Consider the following 17568-nt stretch of genomic DNA (forward strand, 5'->3'; position numbering starts at 1 on the left):
TTAAGCAGTGGAGTGTTGTGAGGAAAAATTCTGCATCATGAGCTACTGGCATGAAAGTTGTGAACTACTGCATAAATTAGTTTTTTTTCCCTGAGTTTCCATTTTTCCTGAGCTAAGACAAAAACGTGTGAGCCAGAGGCTAAAAAACTGTGAGCTAGCTCACACTAACTCAGCTAAGAGGGAACACTGCCCATGAGATGACGTCTTCGATGCGATATGGCAAATTTTACCAGTTTTGAGGGCCAGATTACCGCCAACTTAAAAGCTTTCACACCTAAAATTCCGTCTCTGTTTGGGACAACATATGTCTTTGAACAGCCCTTTTCTGTAATTAATCCCCATAAATCACAAGTACATTCCAAGCTTACAGATACACTCCTGAACAGCATACTCAAGACTGCTACAGCACAGACAATGACTCCAGCTACAATAATTCAGAGCAAGAGGTGTCAGTTATCAAAGACTGTTAAATAAAGGAAACAGCTCTTAATATTTTTAAGCATGTTTGTATTTTGAGTAAAAATAATAATATTGTTAATTGCGTTTGCCTGTGTCCTTTCTGAAGTTTATATCTCTGGTACCTGGTATTACATTTTATGGCACATATGGCCTGGTTTGACAAAGTGACTTTTATGTCAGCTCCAGCCCTCGTAACAAATGCACTTGACACCTCTGGGCTAAACAGTTAGGTGGTTGTGGTTTCTTTTTGTGTGGATTCTTAGATGATTTTGAAGGTGGCCGCTCAGCCTGAATTTCTTTCCACACTGTGAACATTCAAAAGGTTTCTCCCCAGTGTGGGTTCTTTGGTGCAGTTGAAGGTGGTCACTTCTACTAAATTTCTTTCCACACTCTGAGCATTCAAACGGCTTCTCCCCTGTGTGGATTCTTTGATGCAGCTGAAGGCTACCACTCGCACTAAATTTCTTTTCACACACAGAGCATTCAAAAGGCTTCTCCCTTGTGTGGGTTCTTTGGTGCAGTTGAAGATGGCCACTCCTACTGAATTTCTTTCCACACTCTAAGCATTCAAACGGCTTCTCCCCTGTGTGGGTTCTTTGATGCAGTTGAAGACTAAGATTGGTAATGAATTTCTTTCCACACTCTGAGCATTCAAATGGCTTCTCCCCTGTGTGGGTTCTTTGGTGCAGATGAAGATGGCCACTCCTACTAAATTTCTTCCCACATTCTAAGCATTCAAACGGCTTCTCCCCTGTGTGGGTTCTTTGATGCAGCTGAAGATTACCACTTGTACTGAATTTTTTTCGACACTCTGAGCATTCAAAAGGTTTTTCCCCTGTATGGGTTCTTTGGTGCAATTGAAGATGGCCACTCCTACTAAATTTCTTTCCACACTCTGAGCATTCAAACGGCTTCTCCCCTGTGTGAATTCTTTGATGCAGTTGAAGACTACCACTCGTATTGAATCTTTTTTCACACACTGAACATTCAAAAGGCTTCTCCCCTGTGTGGGTTCTTACATGAATCTGAAGATGGCTATTCTGACGGAATCCCTTCCCACACACTGAACATTCAAAAGGCTTCTCCCCTGTGTGTGTTCTTAGATGATTTTGAAGAGTGCTTCCATCAGTGAATCTCTTCCTACACTCTGAGCATTCAAACGGCTTCTCCCCGGTGTGGGTTCTTAGATGATTTTGAAGAGTACTTCTGTCACTGTATTTCTTTCCACACTCTGAACATTCAAAAGGCTTCTCACCTGTGTGGATTCTTAGATGAATTTGAAGATGGCAACTCTGACTGAATCCCTTTCCACAGACTGAACATTCAAAAGGTTTCTCTCCTGTGTGGGTTCTTAGATGATTTTGAAAATGGCCACTGTGAGTGAATCTCTTTCCACATTCCGAACATTCAAAAGGTTTCTCCCCTGTGTGGGTTCTTAGGTGTAGTTGAAGGTTGCCTCTCTGACTGAACCTCTTTCCACACTCTGAGCATTCAAAAGGCTTCTCCCCTGTGTGGGTTCTTAGATGTTGTTGAAGAGCACCATTCTGACTGAATCTCTTCCCACACTGTGAGCATTCAAAAGGCTTCGCCCCTCTGTGGATACTTTGGTGCCGAAGACGCTGTGAGCTGCATCTGAAGTACTTTCCGCACCAAAAGCAGTTGGATTTCTCTGAGAATCTCATGCCACAGTCTGAGGAGACATAAGGTTTCTCTCCTGTATGTGTTCTTTGATGCCTAAGGAGCTCTGCTCTGCGTATCATGGTCTTTCCACAATCCAGGCACTGATGGGTTTTCTTTCCATTGTGGATTTGTGAGTGGGCATTATACTGGGATTGATCTGAGAAGTTCACTTCACACGCCAAGCACTCGTATGTTTCTTTCACCATGTGAATTACTTCACGGAAATCCCCGCCTTGGCAAGGAATGGGTTTACCCCTCTTTTTGACCATGTGGCTTCTTTTCTGCCTCTTGGATCCAACTTGATTTCTGAAGTTTGCTCTCAGGTCTTCCTTCTTGGCTTCATCCACCAACTGAGGATGCAGTTCCTCATCCTCCCCAATTCTCTGATCATCCCCTGCTGAAATAGAAAAAGAGATCCTGTTATAGTCTGATCTGTACCTAAATTCCCATCTGCAGTCCAAATATTTCAGCAGCTTCTTCCTTCTTTACACGGAAGTGTACAATAATATAAAGGTAAAGGCAGTCCCCTGTGCAAGCACCAGTCATTTCTGACTCTGGGGTGATGTTGCCTCACGCTGTTTTCACAGCAGACTTTTTACGGGGTGGTTTGCCATTGCATTCACCAGTCATCTACACTTCCCACCCACCCACCCCCAGCAAGCTGGGTACTCGTTTTACCAACCTCGGAAGGATGGAAGGCTGAGTCGACCTGGAGCCAGCTACCTGAACCCAGCTTCCGCTGGGATCGAACTCGGGTCGTGAGCAGAGAGCTCAGACTGCAGCACTGCAGCTTTACCACTCTGTACCACGGGGCTCTATATACAATATATACAAGTACATTAAGCATCTTGTATGAGAGACACTTGTTTTGGACTCTGACCATTTAAATGGCTCCCTACTTGTTTGTCTTTTTAATGTGAAGTAAGGACTCACTTCTGACTAAAGCTCTTTCCACACTGCAAGCAATTAGACAGTTTCTGTCCTAAGGGAATTTGTGTCGGCAAAATGACATTTATTCTCTGACTGAAGGTCTTTGCAAAGGTGACGCTTTCATTCCCCCTGGAGCGGATTCTCTGGTTAGGATGGAGGCCTTTGTTCCTTGTGTTTTTGACTGAACTTTCTTCTTCGACTGGCATTTCACGTAAACCCCCCTCCTTGGCAAGAAATGGGCTCAAGCGTCCTCTTACCTGTGCGGCTTCCCTCCTGCCTCTGTGGTTCATCTCTGAATTGTCCTTCCGCATCTTCATTCTTGACTTTTCCCAAAGAGAACCCCTGGAATTCCCCAGCTGTGTCCTCTATATCTGCTGCTGGAATAAAGAGTTTCAATCAGCACCCAGGCAAGGAGCCAAGGTACCAGTCAGGCACTCCTCATAACTGGGTGTGCATTTGTGCTATCAGATCACCTGTCTTCCCAAACTGAGCTGCTGGTCACATCTTATCCCTGCCAGGCCCTCCCGTAGATAACAAAGTTATACAATATCAATGTGTGTCTACCTATCACAAATAAAAGTATTGCACTGAATTAATAACCAATTTTTTTTAACAACTGTGTGTCGTTCAAGAACCTCTAAAGGGAAGAAACTTTGCTTACTATTGCAAGCTGGGCCCATGTTATTTAAAATGTTTTTCTATCCACGTCAGGTTCTGCATTAACTACAGTGAGAAGTGAGTTTAAGAAGTACTCGTTTATGAAATTGTCTTTAACTGGAGGATGAGTTTTCTGCTTCTACCTTTGAGTGTTCACCTACTATGGGGATATCAGTGACAATTCTACATACCTGCTCACACACATTTGGGTGGTATTGATGCATTTGGCAACAAGCTTGAGAGTCTTTTCCTTTGGCTACCTTAAGTGGTACATCTGTAGCCCTTCTTTAATAAGTGTAGTCAATACAAAAATTGCTTTTCTAGGACATGAAATGTCATCTCTCTTTGTTACAAACACATTTTGTTAGTGTGCTAACTTTATATCTCTGTAACGTTACATAAACTAATTGACTGTGTATTCACTGTCGTTTGTGTAATTCTAATCAATACTCCCTCTAAGCCAGGGGTGGCCAATGGTAGCTCTCCAGATGTTTTTTTTTGCCTACAACTCCCATCAGCCCCAGCCGTTGGCCATGCTGGCTGGGGCTGGTGGGAGTTGTAGGCAAAAAAAGTCTGGAGAGTTACCACTGGCCACCCCTGCTGTGGAGTCTTGTGAGCAAAAAAATCTACTTTGTGAGTTATTGGCATAAAAACTGTGAGCAAGTGATTTGGCTACTGCATAAATTAGTTTGCTTGGGGCCAATACTCCCACTAAGTTGTGGAGTCTTGTGAGCAAAAATTCTACTTTGTGAGCTACTGGTGTTAATGTTATGAGCACTGCATAAATTAGTTTGCTCTGGGGTCATTTTTCCTGAGCTTAGACAAAAATGTGTGAGCTGGAGGCTAAAAACCTGTGAGCTAGCTCACACTAACTCAGCTTAGAAGGAACACTGCTCTTGAGGTGTTTGAGTTCTTCCTCTTTATCACAAACCAAGGTTCTCTTCCCAACCCCTTTCTACTGGCCAGAAGTTATTCTTCTTGTCTCAAAGAAGGAATAACTCCTTTTCCTATTTGGCTTGTCCGGGAGCTCTCTCTAGCTCCTAAAACCTCCTAAAAATTCCTCCTCCAGTGTTATACATCTGCAAAAAGCAGTGTTGTAGCTTTCTTGACTGAAAATCTGAATTCTCCCTCAGGGTAGTTTTAATCTGTCTTAAGTCAATGGAGTCCCCCTTCTTCCCTTTCTAAAAGTACTTTTCTGACAATTCCCGGACTCCCAAAGCCTCTTCCCTCAGAAGCCAAATTCTCTCAGACAAAGACCAAAAAATGACTCAAAAGGAGAATGATTTTTTTTTCTATCAAGTTTGGCTGTTTTATCTGTACTCAAAGCTGCTGCTGGCCAATCAGGGAGCGAGTAGAGCAGCCAATTCCATAAGCTCTTATCTCCAGGGGAGATTAATTCATAATTTTCCTGACTCTCTGTCCCAACCAGCATTTTAAAACCTGCTTTGTCTTGGAATTCTGTCAAAGCTTGCAACTGAGAAATTGAGATCGGACCCCTTCCGAAGTCTTTCTGAGGGTCTCTCATCCCTGCCTCGGTCACATGGCTTGGGTGATGGCCAGAATACTGGCCTCAGTTTCTCCTGAGCCAGCCAGGTGCCTTTGGTCAGTCTATCTAGCCATGCTAAACATCCTTTCACTACCAACCAATCTCCTTGAGGCCCCTAGGAAGGGGCCAGTAGCTGGGCAGGCCTCACAAACACATGATGCTTTCCAATATTTTGATTTATGCATCATTCCAATGGCAGCAATTCACACCTTTGGCATCTGTCATGAGCCCTGATGAGGAGGAGCTGGAAGGGTTAACAGACCTGGAAGAGTTGCCAGTCAGTTCCTCAGCTGAACAAACAGCAGCTGGCCCATCAATCACTCTCCAGGCACCAGTGTCAAATGTTGACAATCAATCTCCTCCAGGCTCTCCTCCTCCCATCTCAAGAGTTCGAAGCAGGCTCCAGAAAGAACTTTCAGAGTGAAGACATGAGGCACGCCGATGCTTCAGATCTCTCAGCCCTGAGTTCTAGCAGAGTCACTGCCACCTAGGGAGTAAGCTGATTGAGACTCCCATATAGCTCCCACCCAGTACCTGGTAACCTTGTGGAAGCAACAAGTCTATTCTCTGGCTTGCATCCACGCTCCTTCCTGATCCTGACCTGCTTGATTTCCTTGGCACCTTGACCTTTTGGCTTTTGGACATTGACTTCTGATTCTGGTTTGTGATCCTGCATTGGTGACTTGGCTCTTGCTTGACTTCCTGGACTTTGACCTTGGACTGGCTTTGGACTCCTGCCTGCCTGCACCCTGAGAACGTGACAGCACCTATGAAAGATCCTTACCTAGGGAGGTCACGCTCCCATAGTTCTCCAGCATGACTTCCCAGTGGAGAGCTCTTTGGCCTGGATCTAGCAGGGCCCACTCGGCCTCCGTGAAAGACACGGCCACCTCCTCAAAGGAAAAGGGAGACTGAAAGAAAAAGAACATTCCATCATCAGAGATCATTCCAGGCAGAGGTTACACTCTCCACAGGGGCATTCTGGGAGGGGGCAGGATGTAGAGGTTGGCATGTGTGAAGAGAGTGGGGTTCAGAGCCTCCCTCTCCTCAGTCAGCAGGACCAAAAGCCTACTTGAGAAAGAAGGAGGGCCCTGGTTCTCCCCCATCTTTTCCTCCTACCTGGACCAGAAGTGAAGCAGCCGTTTCCACTCCTTGGCAAAGACGAGGGTTTGGCAACTTCTCTTCAATGCCTGAAATGGAGACAAAATTGGAAGGATTAATGTTAATCTCAAATTCCTACACTGTTTGCTTCTTTGAATTCTGCTTCATGCATCCCTGTTCCCAGAGTGTCTTCTTTATGCTCTAAAAAATCTGCAATGAAAGGTGTTATGGGGGGGGGGCAACAGTGGGAGGGCTTCTAGTGTTCTGGCCTCACTGATGGACCTCCTGATGGCACCTGGTTTGTTTGGGTTTTTTGGCCACTGTGTGACACAGAGTGTGGGACTGGATGGGCCATTGGTCTGACCCAACATGACTTCTCCTATGTTCTTATGTGACACAGAATGTTGGACTGGATGGGCCATAGGCCTGATCCAACATGGCTTCTCTTATGTTCTTATGTGACACAGAATGTTGGACTGGATGGGCCATTGGCCTGATCCAACATGGCTTCTCTTATGTTCTTACGTGACACAGAGTGTTGAACTGGATGGGCCATTGGCCTGATCCAACATGGCTTCTCTTCTGTTCTTATGTGACACAGAGTGTTGGACTGGATGGCCCATTGGCCTGATCCAACATGGCTTCTCTTCTGTTCTTATGTGACACAGAGTGTTGGACTGGATGGCCCACTGGCCTGATCCAACATGGCTTCTCTTATGTTCTTACGTGACACAGAGTGTTGGACTGGATGGCCCACTGGCCTGATCCAACATGGCTTCTCTTATGTTCTTACGTGACACAGAGTGTTGAACTGGATGGGCCATTGGCCTGATCCAACATGGCTTCTCTTATGTTCTTACGTGACAAAGAGTGTTGGACTGGATGGGCCATTGGCCTGATCCAACATGGCTTCTCTTCTGTTCTTATGTGACACAGAGTGTTGGACTGGATGGGCCATTGGCCTGATCCAACATGGCTTCTCTTATGTTCTTACGTGACACAGAGTGTTGAACTGGATGGGCCATTGGCCTGATCCAACATGGCTTCTCTTCTGTTCTTATGTGACACAGAGTGTTGGACTGGATGGCCCATTGGCCTGATCCAACATGGCTTCTCTTCTGTTCTTATGTGACACAGAGTGTTGGACTGGATGGCCCATTGGCCTGATCCAACATGGCTTCTCTTCTGTTCTTATGTGACACAGAGTGTTGAACTGGATGGCCCATTGGCCTGATCCAACATGGCTTCTCTTATGTTCTTACGTGACACAGAGTGTTGAACTGGATGGGCCATTGGCCTGATCCAACATGGCTTCTCTTATGTTCTTATGTGACACAGAGTGTTGAACTGGATGGGCCATTGGCCTGATCCAACATGGCTTCTCTTCTGTTCTTACGTGACACAGAGTGTTGGACTGGATGGCCCATTGGCCTGATCCAACATGGCTTCTCTTCTGTTCTTATGTGACACAGAGTGTTGGACTGGATGGCCCATTGGCCTGATCCAACATGGCTTCTCTTATGTTCTTACGTGACACAGAGTGTTGAACTGGATGGGCCATTGGCCTGATCCAACATGGCTTCTCTTATGTTCTTATGTGACACAGAGTGTTGGACTGGATGGCCCATTGGCCTGATCCAACATGGCTTCTCTTCTGTTCTTATGTGACACAGAGTGTTAGACTAGATGGGCCATTGGCCTGATCCAACAGGGCTTCTCTTACGTTCTTGTATGTGTGAGAGGTGGAAGAGAAGCACCAGGTAGTCCTGAGCCTCAGGTATTATTAATGTTGCAAATCTTTCTGCGAGACTTGAAATGTGCACCCTGAACCTTGGCGCTCCAAAGGTTGCAACATCCGTTTTGGATGAGACCAAAAGCTCAGGCACACCATTCTCCCACCTTTTTGGCCCTCCCACCCTGGACTCTGGTCAGGCAGGAGAAAAAGAGAGGAGCTAGAAACAATGTTCCACAACACGTCACCATCACATCCAGCCCAAAACTCACATGTGATTTTTAGTGCATTTGCTCTGCTCTGGAAACTTTAGGGTACTACCGATGGGTGTCCAGGGCAACTGCTGAAGCTGTGATCTCGCATCCAGGCATTAGGCTGGAGGAGACGTTGGCATGACTTCCTGTCCACCCCATGCTCCACACTCAAGCCTTATAGGGGTACCAAGAAGAAGAAGAAGAAGACTGCAGATTTATACCCCGCCCTTCTCTCTGAATCAGAGACTCAGTGGCTTACAATCTCCTTTTATCTTCCTCCCCCACAACAGACACTCTGTGAGGTGGGTGGGGCTGAGAGAGCTCTCCCAGAAGCTGCCCTTTCAAGGACAACTCCTAAGGAGAGCTATGGCTGACCCAAGGCCATGCTAACAGCTGCAAGTGGAGGAGTGGGGGAATCAAACCCGGTTCTCCCAGATAAGAGTCTGCACACTTAACCACTACACCGAACTTGGCCTAGCATCCTTAGTCCAGTATCCTCTTTCTGACTTTGGCTTGCCAGTTACCCCTTTAAGCACATCCAAATTATTGCCCCCTAATGATGGGGTTTCAGAGGTATGCTGTCCAAAAACATGGTGTCTGCGGCTTCGTAAAGTGTGCACAAGTCATAGCCGACTTAGAGTTATTCAAGCCAAGATCCACAGTTATTCAAGCCAAGAGACCTTCAGATTTGGTATGCCTTTGCCTGCTTCTGCATAGCAACTCTGGACTTCTTTGGTGGTCTCCCGTGCAAGAACTAAGCAGGGCTGAGCCTGCTTGGCTTCTGAGATCTAAGGAGATTGGGCCAGCCTGGGCCGTCCTGGTCAGGGGAATGTAAACAGTCCATTTATTCACCAGGGCTAACAGCTGCACCCAGAATTATCTTTTCCTCCCTCCCTCCCTCCCTACATCTGACTTCATGCCTTGCGGCTCTCAAAGATCTGACTTTTAAAATTAAAATTGCTTTCTTTCCACTTCTTCCTCCCCCTGCCCTATCTGTTATTCCTTCCTTCCTTCCTAAATTGACTTCATGTCTTGTGGCTCTCAAAGATCTGACTTTTAAAATTAAAATTGCTTTCTTTCCACTTCTTCCTCTCCCTGCCTCATCCATTTTTCCTCCCTCCCTCCCTTCTCTCTTCCTCCACCTCATCTTTCTCTCTCTCTTTCTCCTCCCTCTCTCCATCCATCCATCCATCCATCCATCCATTCATCTATCCATCCATCCATCCATCATCCATCCATCCATCATCCATCCATCCATCCATCCATCCATCCATCATCCATCCATCATCCATCCATCATCCATCCATCCATCCATCCATCCATCCATCATCCATCCATCCATCCTCCATCCATCCTCCATCCACCTTCCTTCCTTCCTTCCTTCCTTCCTTCCTTCCTTCCTTCCTTCCTTCCTTCCTTCCTTCCTTCCTTCCTTCCTTCCTTCCTTCCGTGTGTGCATGTGTCTTTACACCTGAAAGCCATGGCTACCTCTGTTGACTGATCCCTACTGAAGACATGAGAAGGATATTCAGGGAGATAGCTGAATAAAGCCTACTCCCATCTCCTGACTGCTGGTATTTCAAGGAGGACTCCCATCCAAGTACTAACCAGAGTTGTCGACCCTGCTAAGCTTCCAAGATCTGACAAGATCGGGTTCACCTGGCCTATCCAGGCCTCGGCCCTTCCTTTTCTTTTTTGAGCCACCATGGAAGGAAGGTGAGAGATGCATATTTAATGAAGGTAAATAAGAACGGAATTGTCTTCCGTGAATCCATCCACTTCCCCTTGAAGTGGAGTGGCCATGACTACACCCTCTGGAACCACGTCCCAGAACTCCATTCGATGTCGTCTGCAAAAGTATCCCCCTTTTCTCCTGTCCTGAACCTCCTGCCCAGCAACTCCACTAGGTCCCCTCATCCCATCTGGGCAGGAGGCACCCTTACCACTCGACAGGGCATCGTGGGCACGTTCCTGGGTCTGAACCGCCTGACTTTCCTCCGATGGAGCTCCTCCTGCCTCAGAGAGCTTCACCTCTGTCTTCACGGTTTGTCCCCGCATCTGAAACGACAGCAAGGGAGACTAATAAGAGACGGAATGGAGCAGGCAGAGGAGATGGATCCTGGCACACTCCCAGACTCGGTCATCCCTGCATCCACCATCAGAGCTGCTTCAAACACAGGCCTAAGAATGAGGTTTGGGTTTTTCTTCCCAGCCTAGTGAAATATCTAGAGGTAGAAATATCTAAGGAAAACTCACTGCACATTCCAGTTCCAAATGGAGGAGACATTAAAGACTGCAGCAACTACTCGACCAGGGGTAGCCAGACTGTGGCTCAGGAGCCGCATATGGCTCTTTCACACACATTGTGTGGCTTTCAAAGCCCCCACTGCCTCATCAGCTGACTTGGAGAAGGCATTTCTCTCTTTAAATCACCTGGAGAATTGCATTTAAAGTCGGAGTTGCTTTCTTTCCACCTCTCCGTCCCCGTCTATTTGCCTCCCTTCCTTCCTGTCTTGCGGCTCTCAAACATCTGACGCCCGCGTCTTGTGGCTCTCAATCATCTGATGTTTATTTTATGTGGCTCTTACACTGAGCAAGTTTGGCCACCCCTGTTCTAGACCTTCGCAAAAAATGAAGAAGAAGAAGAAGATACTGGATTTATATCCCGCCCTCCACTCCGAAGAGTCTCAGAGCGGCTCACAATCTCCTTTACCTTCCTCCCCCACAACAGACACCCTGTGAGGTGGGTGGGGCTGGAGAGGGCTCTCACAGCAGCTGCCCTTTCAAGGACAGAGGCTCAGAGTGCCTACAATCTCCTTTCCCTTCCTCCCCCACAACAGACGCCCTGTGAGGTGGGTGGGGCTGAGAGGGCTCTCACAGCAGCTGCCCTTTCAAGGACAGTGGCTCAGAGCGGCCTACAATCTCCTTTCCCTTCCTCCCCCACAACAGACACCCTGTGAGGTGGGTGGGGCTGAGAGGGCTCTCACAGCAGCTGCCCTTTCAAGGACAGTGGCTCAGAGCGGCCTACAATCTCCTTTCCCTTCCTCCCCCACAACAGACACCCTGTGAGGTGGGTGGGGCTGAGAGGGCTCTCACAGCAGCTGCCCTTTCAAGGACAGTGGCTCAGAGCAGCCTACAATCTCCTTTCCCTTCCTCCCCCACAACAGACACCCTGTGAGGTGGGTGGGGCTGGAGAGGGCTCTCACAGCAGCTGCCCTTTCAAGGACAACCTCTGCCAGAGCTATGGTTGACCCAAGGCCATTCCAGCAGGTGCAAGTGGAGGAGTGGGGAATCAAACCCGGTTCTCCCATTTAAGAGTCCACACACTTAACCACTACACCAAAATGAAGACTGTTGCCATTTAGGGAACAAGAAATGCCAGAAGTTCACGCTGGATTCAGAAAAGAATGGCATTTAGGTCAGCTGTTGGGAGTGCATGAGAGAATTTCAGAAGAAAATCAGCTTCTGTTTCATAGATTTCAGCAAAGATTTAGACTGTGTGGATCATGAAAAGCCACAGGTGGTTTTAAAAGAAACGGGCAGGGTTTGGGTTTTTTTGTAGCAGGAACTCCTTTGCATATTAGCCTACAACCCCCTGATGTAGCGAATCCTCCAAGAGCTTACAGGGCTCTTCTTACAGGCTCTTCTTCTAATATGCAAAGAAGTTTCTGCTACAAACAAAAAAGGCCTGGAAATGAGTATGCCACAGCATCTGACTGCTTTGATATACAACCTGTACTCTGGACAAGAAGGCACTGTTAGGAGAGAATATGGAGAAACAGAACGGTCTCCAAATTGGCAATGGTGTCGGACTACAATGTATTTTATCTCCCAGTCTCCTCACTCTATATGCAGGACATACCATAAGAAAAACTAGATTAGATTTAGATGAAGATGAAGTGAAGACTGGTGGAAGGAATAATAACAATTTGAGGTATGCGGGTGATAGTCAGATAACAGTGAAGCCTTGAAACAACTGCCAGTTTGGTGTAGTGGTTCAGTGTGCACACTCTTATCTGGGAGAACCGGGTTTGATTCCCCACTCCTCCACTTGCACCTGCTGGAATGGCCTTGGGTCAGCCATCGCTCTGGCAGAGGTTGCCCTTGAAAGGGCAGCTGCTGTGAGAGCCCTCTTAGCCCTACCCACCTCACAGGGTGTCTGCTGTGAGGGAGGAAGATGCTCCTTTTAAATGCCTTTCCTCCATTTGGAATAATGAAGAATAGGGGCACCTTGTTTGGGGACTCATAGAATTGGACCCCGTAGTCCAATCCTTTTGAAACTTGGAGGGCATTTTGGAGAGAGGCACTGGATGCTATGCTGCAAATTTGGTGCCTCTACCTAAAAAAAAAAACAGCCCACCCCAGAGTCCCAGATACCTGCAAATCAATTCTCCATTATATCCTATGGGAATCGGTCTGCATAAGGAATAATGGAGTGCCCAGCAGACACTTCCCTCCCTTCCCCCGCTTTCTAATGACCCTGAAGCGGGGGGAGGGCCTCCAAACCGGGGGATCCCCTGCCATCACCTGGGGACTGGCAACCCTATGGAGGAAAGTTTTTACAGATATCTGGGGGCTTTGGAGGTGAAGCCAGGAGATTTTGGGGGTGGAGCCAGAAAACTTTGGGGGTGGAGCCAGGTGCAAGGTTGTGACAAGCACAATATGAGAACTCGTGGGCACTCAATAAAATTGCTAAGCAGTCGGGTTAGAACTGATCAAAGGAAGTACTTCTTCACCCAAAGGGTGATTAACACATGGAATTCACTGCCACAGGAGGTGGTGGCAGCTACAAGCATAGCCAGCTTCAAGAGGGGATTGGATAAACATATGGAGCAGAGGTCCATCAGTGGCTATTAGCCACAGCATATTGTTGGAACTCTATGTCTGGGGCAGTGGTGCTCTGTATTCTTGGTGCTTGGGGGGCGGATAGTGGGAGGGCTTCTAGCATCCTGGCCCCACCGGTGGACCTCCCGATGGCATCTAGTTTTTTTGGCCACTGTGTGACAGTGTTGGACTGGATGGGCCATCAGCCTGATCCAACATGGCTTCTCTTATGTTCTTATGTGACACAGAGTGTTGGACTGGATGGGCCATTGGCCTGATCCAACAGGACTTCTCTTGTGTTCTTATGTGACACAGAGTGTTGGACTGGATGGGCCATTGGCCTGATCCAACATGGCTTCTCTTATGTTCTTAAGGCTGTTAACGATAGGAGGATTTAGATGACATTAATTCATAGGATTGCCATAAGTTGGAAGCAACTTGGTGGCAGTTAACACAAACACACACAGAAATATCTGAGCGGAAGCCTTAGGATATGGTCACTGCTTGAACTGAGTGAATAAAACCCCCTCACCTGTTCTGACTGCCTCTTCTCCTCTGCCTGACTCAGGAGGAAACCTTCGGCCAGGGCCAGCGCCTGGGAACTGGTCTCTGGCCCACATCCTCTGACCCAGGGTTGCATTTCCTGAGGAAGGATGGCCAGGAACTGCTCCAGGATCACCAGGTCCAGGATCTGCTTCTTGGTGTGCCTCTCCGGCTTCAGCCACTGGTTGCAAAGTCCATGGAGCCAGCTGCAAACCTCTCGGGGCCCACTGGCCTCATGATAACGGAACTGGCGGAAGCATTGGCTACGTTCATCAGCGGTCACAGTGTCTTGAGCCACGACCTCTAGCACAGCTCTTTCCCAAAATTCAACACCACTCCCTGCTCGGAGGGGATGAGGACCTTTCCTCCATCTCTGGCCAGTTCCAGGTTCTTCTGGGTTCTCCTCTTCCATCTCCTTCCCCTTTCTCTTCGGTTGTCTCTCACTCAGAAATGACACTCTTATTCCCTTGCCTATGAAGAGAGAAAGGGAAAGAAATCAAAAAGGCAGAAAAAACCCAAAAGAGAACAGAGTTCTATCACTGACTGTGGTCAAGAGACACCTAAGTGGATCAGAAGGAGCGTCTGTGTTGTATTAGTTGCAGATTTTCCGGCCTGCATGGCCGTGGTCTTGGCATTGTAGAACCTGACGTTTCGCCAGCAGCTGTGGCTGGCATCCTCAGAGAGGTATAAATCTAAATGGGGTGCAGTGAGCAGAGTTATAGATAGCTAGTAAGCTTTCGTGTGCCGCATGGAATGGACTTCAACTTTGTTCTGTTTCCCACTTGGATCGATCTTTGAGACAGCTTTTCTAAGCAGAAAAATCAGAACATTATATTTTAAAGCTATTGAACCCTTCCTATGGTTGCCAAGTTTGACTCAAGAAATATCTGGGGACTTTGGGGGTGGAGCCAGGAGACATTGGGGGTGGAGCCAGGAGCAATTATGTGACAAGCATGATTGAACTCCAAAGGGAGTTTTGGCCATCAGATTTAAAGGGACTGCACACCTTTTTAAATGCCTTTCCTCCATTGGAAAGAATGAAGGATAGGGGCACCTTCTTTTGGGACTCATAGAATTGGACCCCCTGGTCCAATCTTTTTTGAAACTTGGGGAGTGTTTTGAGGAGTTTCACCAGATGCTATGCTGAAAATTTGGTGCCACATCCTCAAAAAACAGCCCCCCCCCCCCCGAGCCCCAGATACCCTTTTTCCATTATCCCCTATGGCAGGGCTGGCCAAACTTGCTTAACATAAGAGCCACAGAGAATAAAAAATCAGATATCTGAGAGTCTCAAGGCATTAACATCAAATGTTTGAGAGGCACAAGGAAGGCAGGCAGGTAGGGAGGGAGGCAAATAGATGGGGGAAGGGAAGGGAGAAAGGTGGAAAGAAAGCCGCTTTAAATTTAAATGCATTCTCCAAGCCACTGGCTGGAGAACCAATCGTGCAGACTAGAGATGTTAGCAAACTGAATGCGAGCTGTTGCCTTAGCACGGGTTCCAGATTCAAGAATATATGTGGCCAGCAGAAGTGGCAAATGAAACACGAATTAAACCTGGGACTCGTGTAGCCACACCTGTTGAATAGAGGACTGCTACCTCTACATTTATGCCAGCATTACGGAACAATCTGTGTCTGCCAGAAAAGAGGCATATAAAGTCAACAGGAAGTGGTACCAATTCATTGCAGCATGCAACATTTACTGCATCCAGTGTTCCCTCTAAGCTGAGTTAGCGTGAGCTAGCTCACAGATTTTTAGCCTCCAGCTCACACATTTTTGCCTTAGGTCAGGAAAAATAGCCCAGGAGCACAATAATTGATGCAGTAGCTCACAACTTTATTGCCAGTAGCTCACAAAGTAGAATTTTTGCTCACAAGATTCTGCAGATAGAACCAAGTAGTCAGCCTTCCAACTTAGTTTTATTCAGAACATAAGCTTTCGTGTGCTCTCTAAGCACACTTCATCAGACCAGGAATCCGGTACAGTGAGCAAAGCCACACATGGCGGGTAGTCAGTGGCTCAGAATGCAAACTGGTACAAATTTAAGATCTAATGACAGTACAGTAAAATTATCTGGTAGGGAGTGGTTTAGAATGCAAAATGGTACAAATTTAAGATCCAGTGACAGTATAGTGAAGTTAGGGTTTGTAGAATCTTTCGGGCTCAAGTGCCGTGTTCTACTGGAGAAAGTTTTTCTTCCAGACGTTTCGTTCTCAGCTGCGGAGAACATCCTCAGTGGCGTTGCAGCCGGAGCAGGCGTTCTGACCTGCTCCGGCTGCAACGCCACTGAGGATGTTCTCCGCAGCTGAGAACGAAACGTCTGGAAGAAAAACTTTCTCCAGTAGAACACGGCACTTGAGCCCGAAAGATTCTACAAACCCTAATGATGATGCCAGCTGTGAAAACCTGAAATCTTTGATATAGTAAAATTATCTGGTAGGGAGTGGTTTAGAATGCAAAATGATACAAATTTAAGATCCAGTGACAGTATAGTAAAATTATCCAGTAGGGAGTGGTTTAGAATGCAAAATGGTACAAATTTAAGATCCAATGACAGTATAGTATAATTATCTGGTAGGGAGTGGTTTAGAATGCAAAATGGTACAAATTTAAGATCCAATGACAGAATCTGCAGCTTAGAGGGAACATCGATTGCATCAAGACTAATTTGTCAATTTGTAGACACTGCACTCCGTTTAGAGTCATATCAATTTTGTTTAAAAGTCACTGCTGGAAATCAATGACTATTGCATTTGGAAAGCTGTGGAGCCTTTTTTAAGCGTGCTCACTGCACGGCGGTGTTTCTTATTTCACCCACCCGGGGACTGGCAGCCCTAACCCGTCCCCAAGCAAAGCCACACGCCTAGCAAAATTCCTGCCTTCCAACACTGAGACGACTTACGCCAGGTATCACCTCTCCCGCGCAAGCACACCTCTTCACGGCAGTCGCTGCATTTAAGGCGGAGGGCGGCTAGCAATTCGCATGCAATTTAATGAAGATGCTTTCACAGATTGGCTTCGGAAGCAAACCCTTTCGCCGACCCTCCACCCTCTTCCCCCAAATCGCGGCCTCTCTAGCAAACAAGCTCGTCTCCCTTTAACCCTTTCAGCGCTGCAGACGCGGGCAACAAAAGAGGCTTCCCGCACGGAGCAGAACCGGGACCCCGCTGGGGTGGACTTCAGCAAGGCAGACCGCTGGCGGAGGGCTCCCTATGCAACTTAGGCTGATTTTACTCTGGGCAATAGATCCAGTAATGCTGCGCTTTCAAAAGTGATCGACCAATTTCACACTAGACCTTTAATCCTGGTTTATCTCTGTCCCCCAAGCAGACATTCTACACTAAAATAATAGAATCACAGAGTCATAGAGTTGGTTTATCTGATTCTATTACTCTAGTGCAGAATGCCAGTTTGGAGACAGGGCTAAACCAGGATTAAAGGTCTAGTGCAAAGTCATCTACATTACAATGTGCCTTGACTTCTTATCTTGCTCCCGTGTTTTGACTGTCATTTACATTTAAATTCCTGAATTGGCGCTGACACCATTTTCAGCAGGAGTTGCCCCTGACTTTCCAAGACTACCTTTGAATGAGGGTTTTCCAGGAGGGGCATTCCACAGGACCATAAAGATGATTGTCTTTCCTGGTAAACAGGTCAATAAACTTGTTTCTCAAGAAAGAACAAAGGAACTATTAAACCTGCCCCCACCCCCCACCACCAGTAAAGCAAGCAAATGTGGAGAAGTCCAGGAGCAAAATTTTGAGTGCAGATGAAAAAATATATTCCGGATTTCTAGAAGGCGATTTCAGTGCGCAGAAAATCAGACCCAAACTTGAATGTAG

At 47.0% G+C, this 17568-nt stretch overlaps 1 protein-coding gene across 1 annotated transcript; it reads right to left on the reverse strand.

Annotated features, from left to right (window-relative positions):
* Nucleotides 1-490: 490 nt before the first annotated feature.
* Nucleotides 491-16735, reverse strand: LOC132571731 (zinc finger protein 420-like). Its single transcript, XM_060238527.1, has 7 exons — nucleotides 16629-16735; nucleotides 13716-14197; nucleotides 10303-10417; nucleotides 6392-6462; nucleotides 6057-6183; nucleotides 3327-3446; nucleotides 491-2536 (listed from the first exon to the last, which is right to left on the reverse strand). Exons 2-7 carry the CDS (start codon nucleotides 14136-14138, stop codon nucleotides 678-680), a joined length of 2715 nt encoding a protein of 904 aa, XP_060094510.1. The 5' UTR covers nucleotides 14139-14197; nucleotides 16629-16735; the 3' UTR covers nucleotides 491-677.
* Between the last annotated feature and the right edge of the window lie 833 nt (nucleotides 16736-17568).

This window comes from Heteronotia binoei, chromosome 5 (assembly GCF_032191835.1).
Source record: "Heteronotia binoei isolate CCM8104 ecotype False Entrance Well chromosome 5, APGP_CSIRO_Hbin_v1, whole genome shotgun sequence".
NCBI lineage: Eukaryota > Metazoa > Chordata > Lepidosauria > Squamata > Gekkonidae > Heteronotia > Heteronotia binoei.

Excerpts from the sequence above, each read along its gene's own strand:
- LOC132571731 (XM_060238527.1), bottom strand. The coding sequence starts at position 14,138 with ATGGAAGAGGAGAACCCAGAAGAACCTGGAACTGGCCAGAGATGGAGG. Across the intron at positions 3,447-6,056 it reads TGGGAGCGTGACCTCCCTAG|CAGCAGATATAGAGGACACA; the intron begins GTAAGGATCTTT and ends TCTTTATTCCAG. Across the intron at positions 2,537-3,326 it reads GCAGGAGGGAAGCCGCACAG|CAGGGGATGATCAGAGAATT; the intron begins GTAAGAGGACGC and ends TTTCTATTTCAG.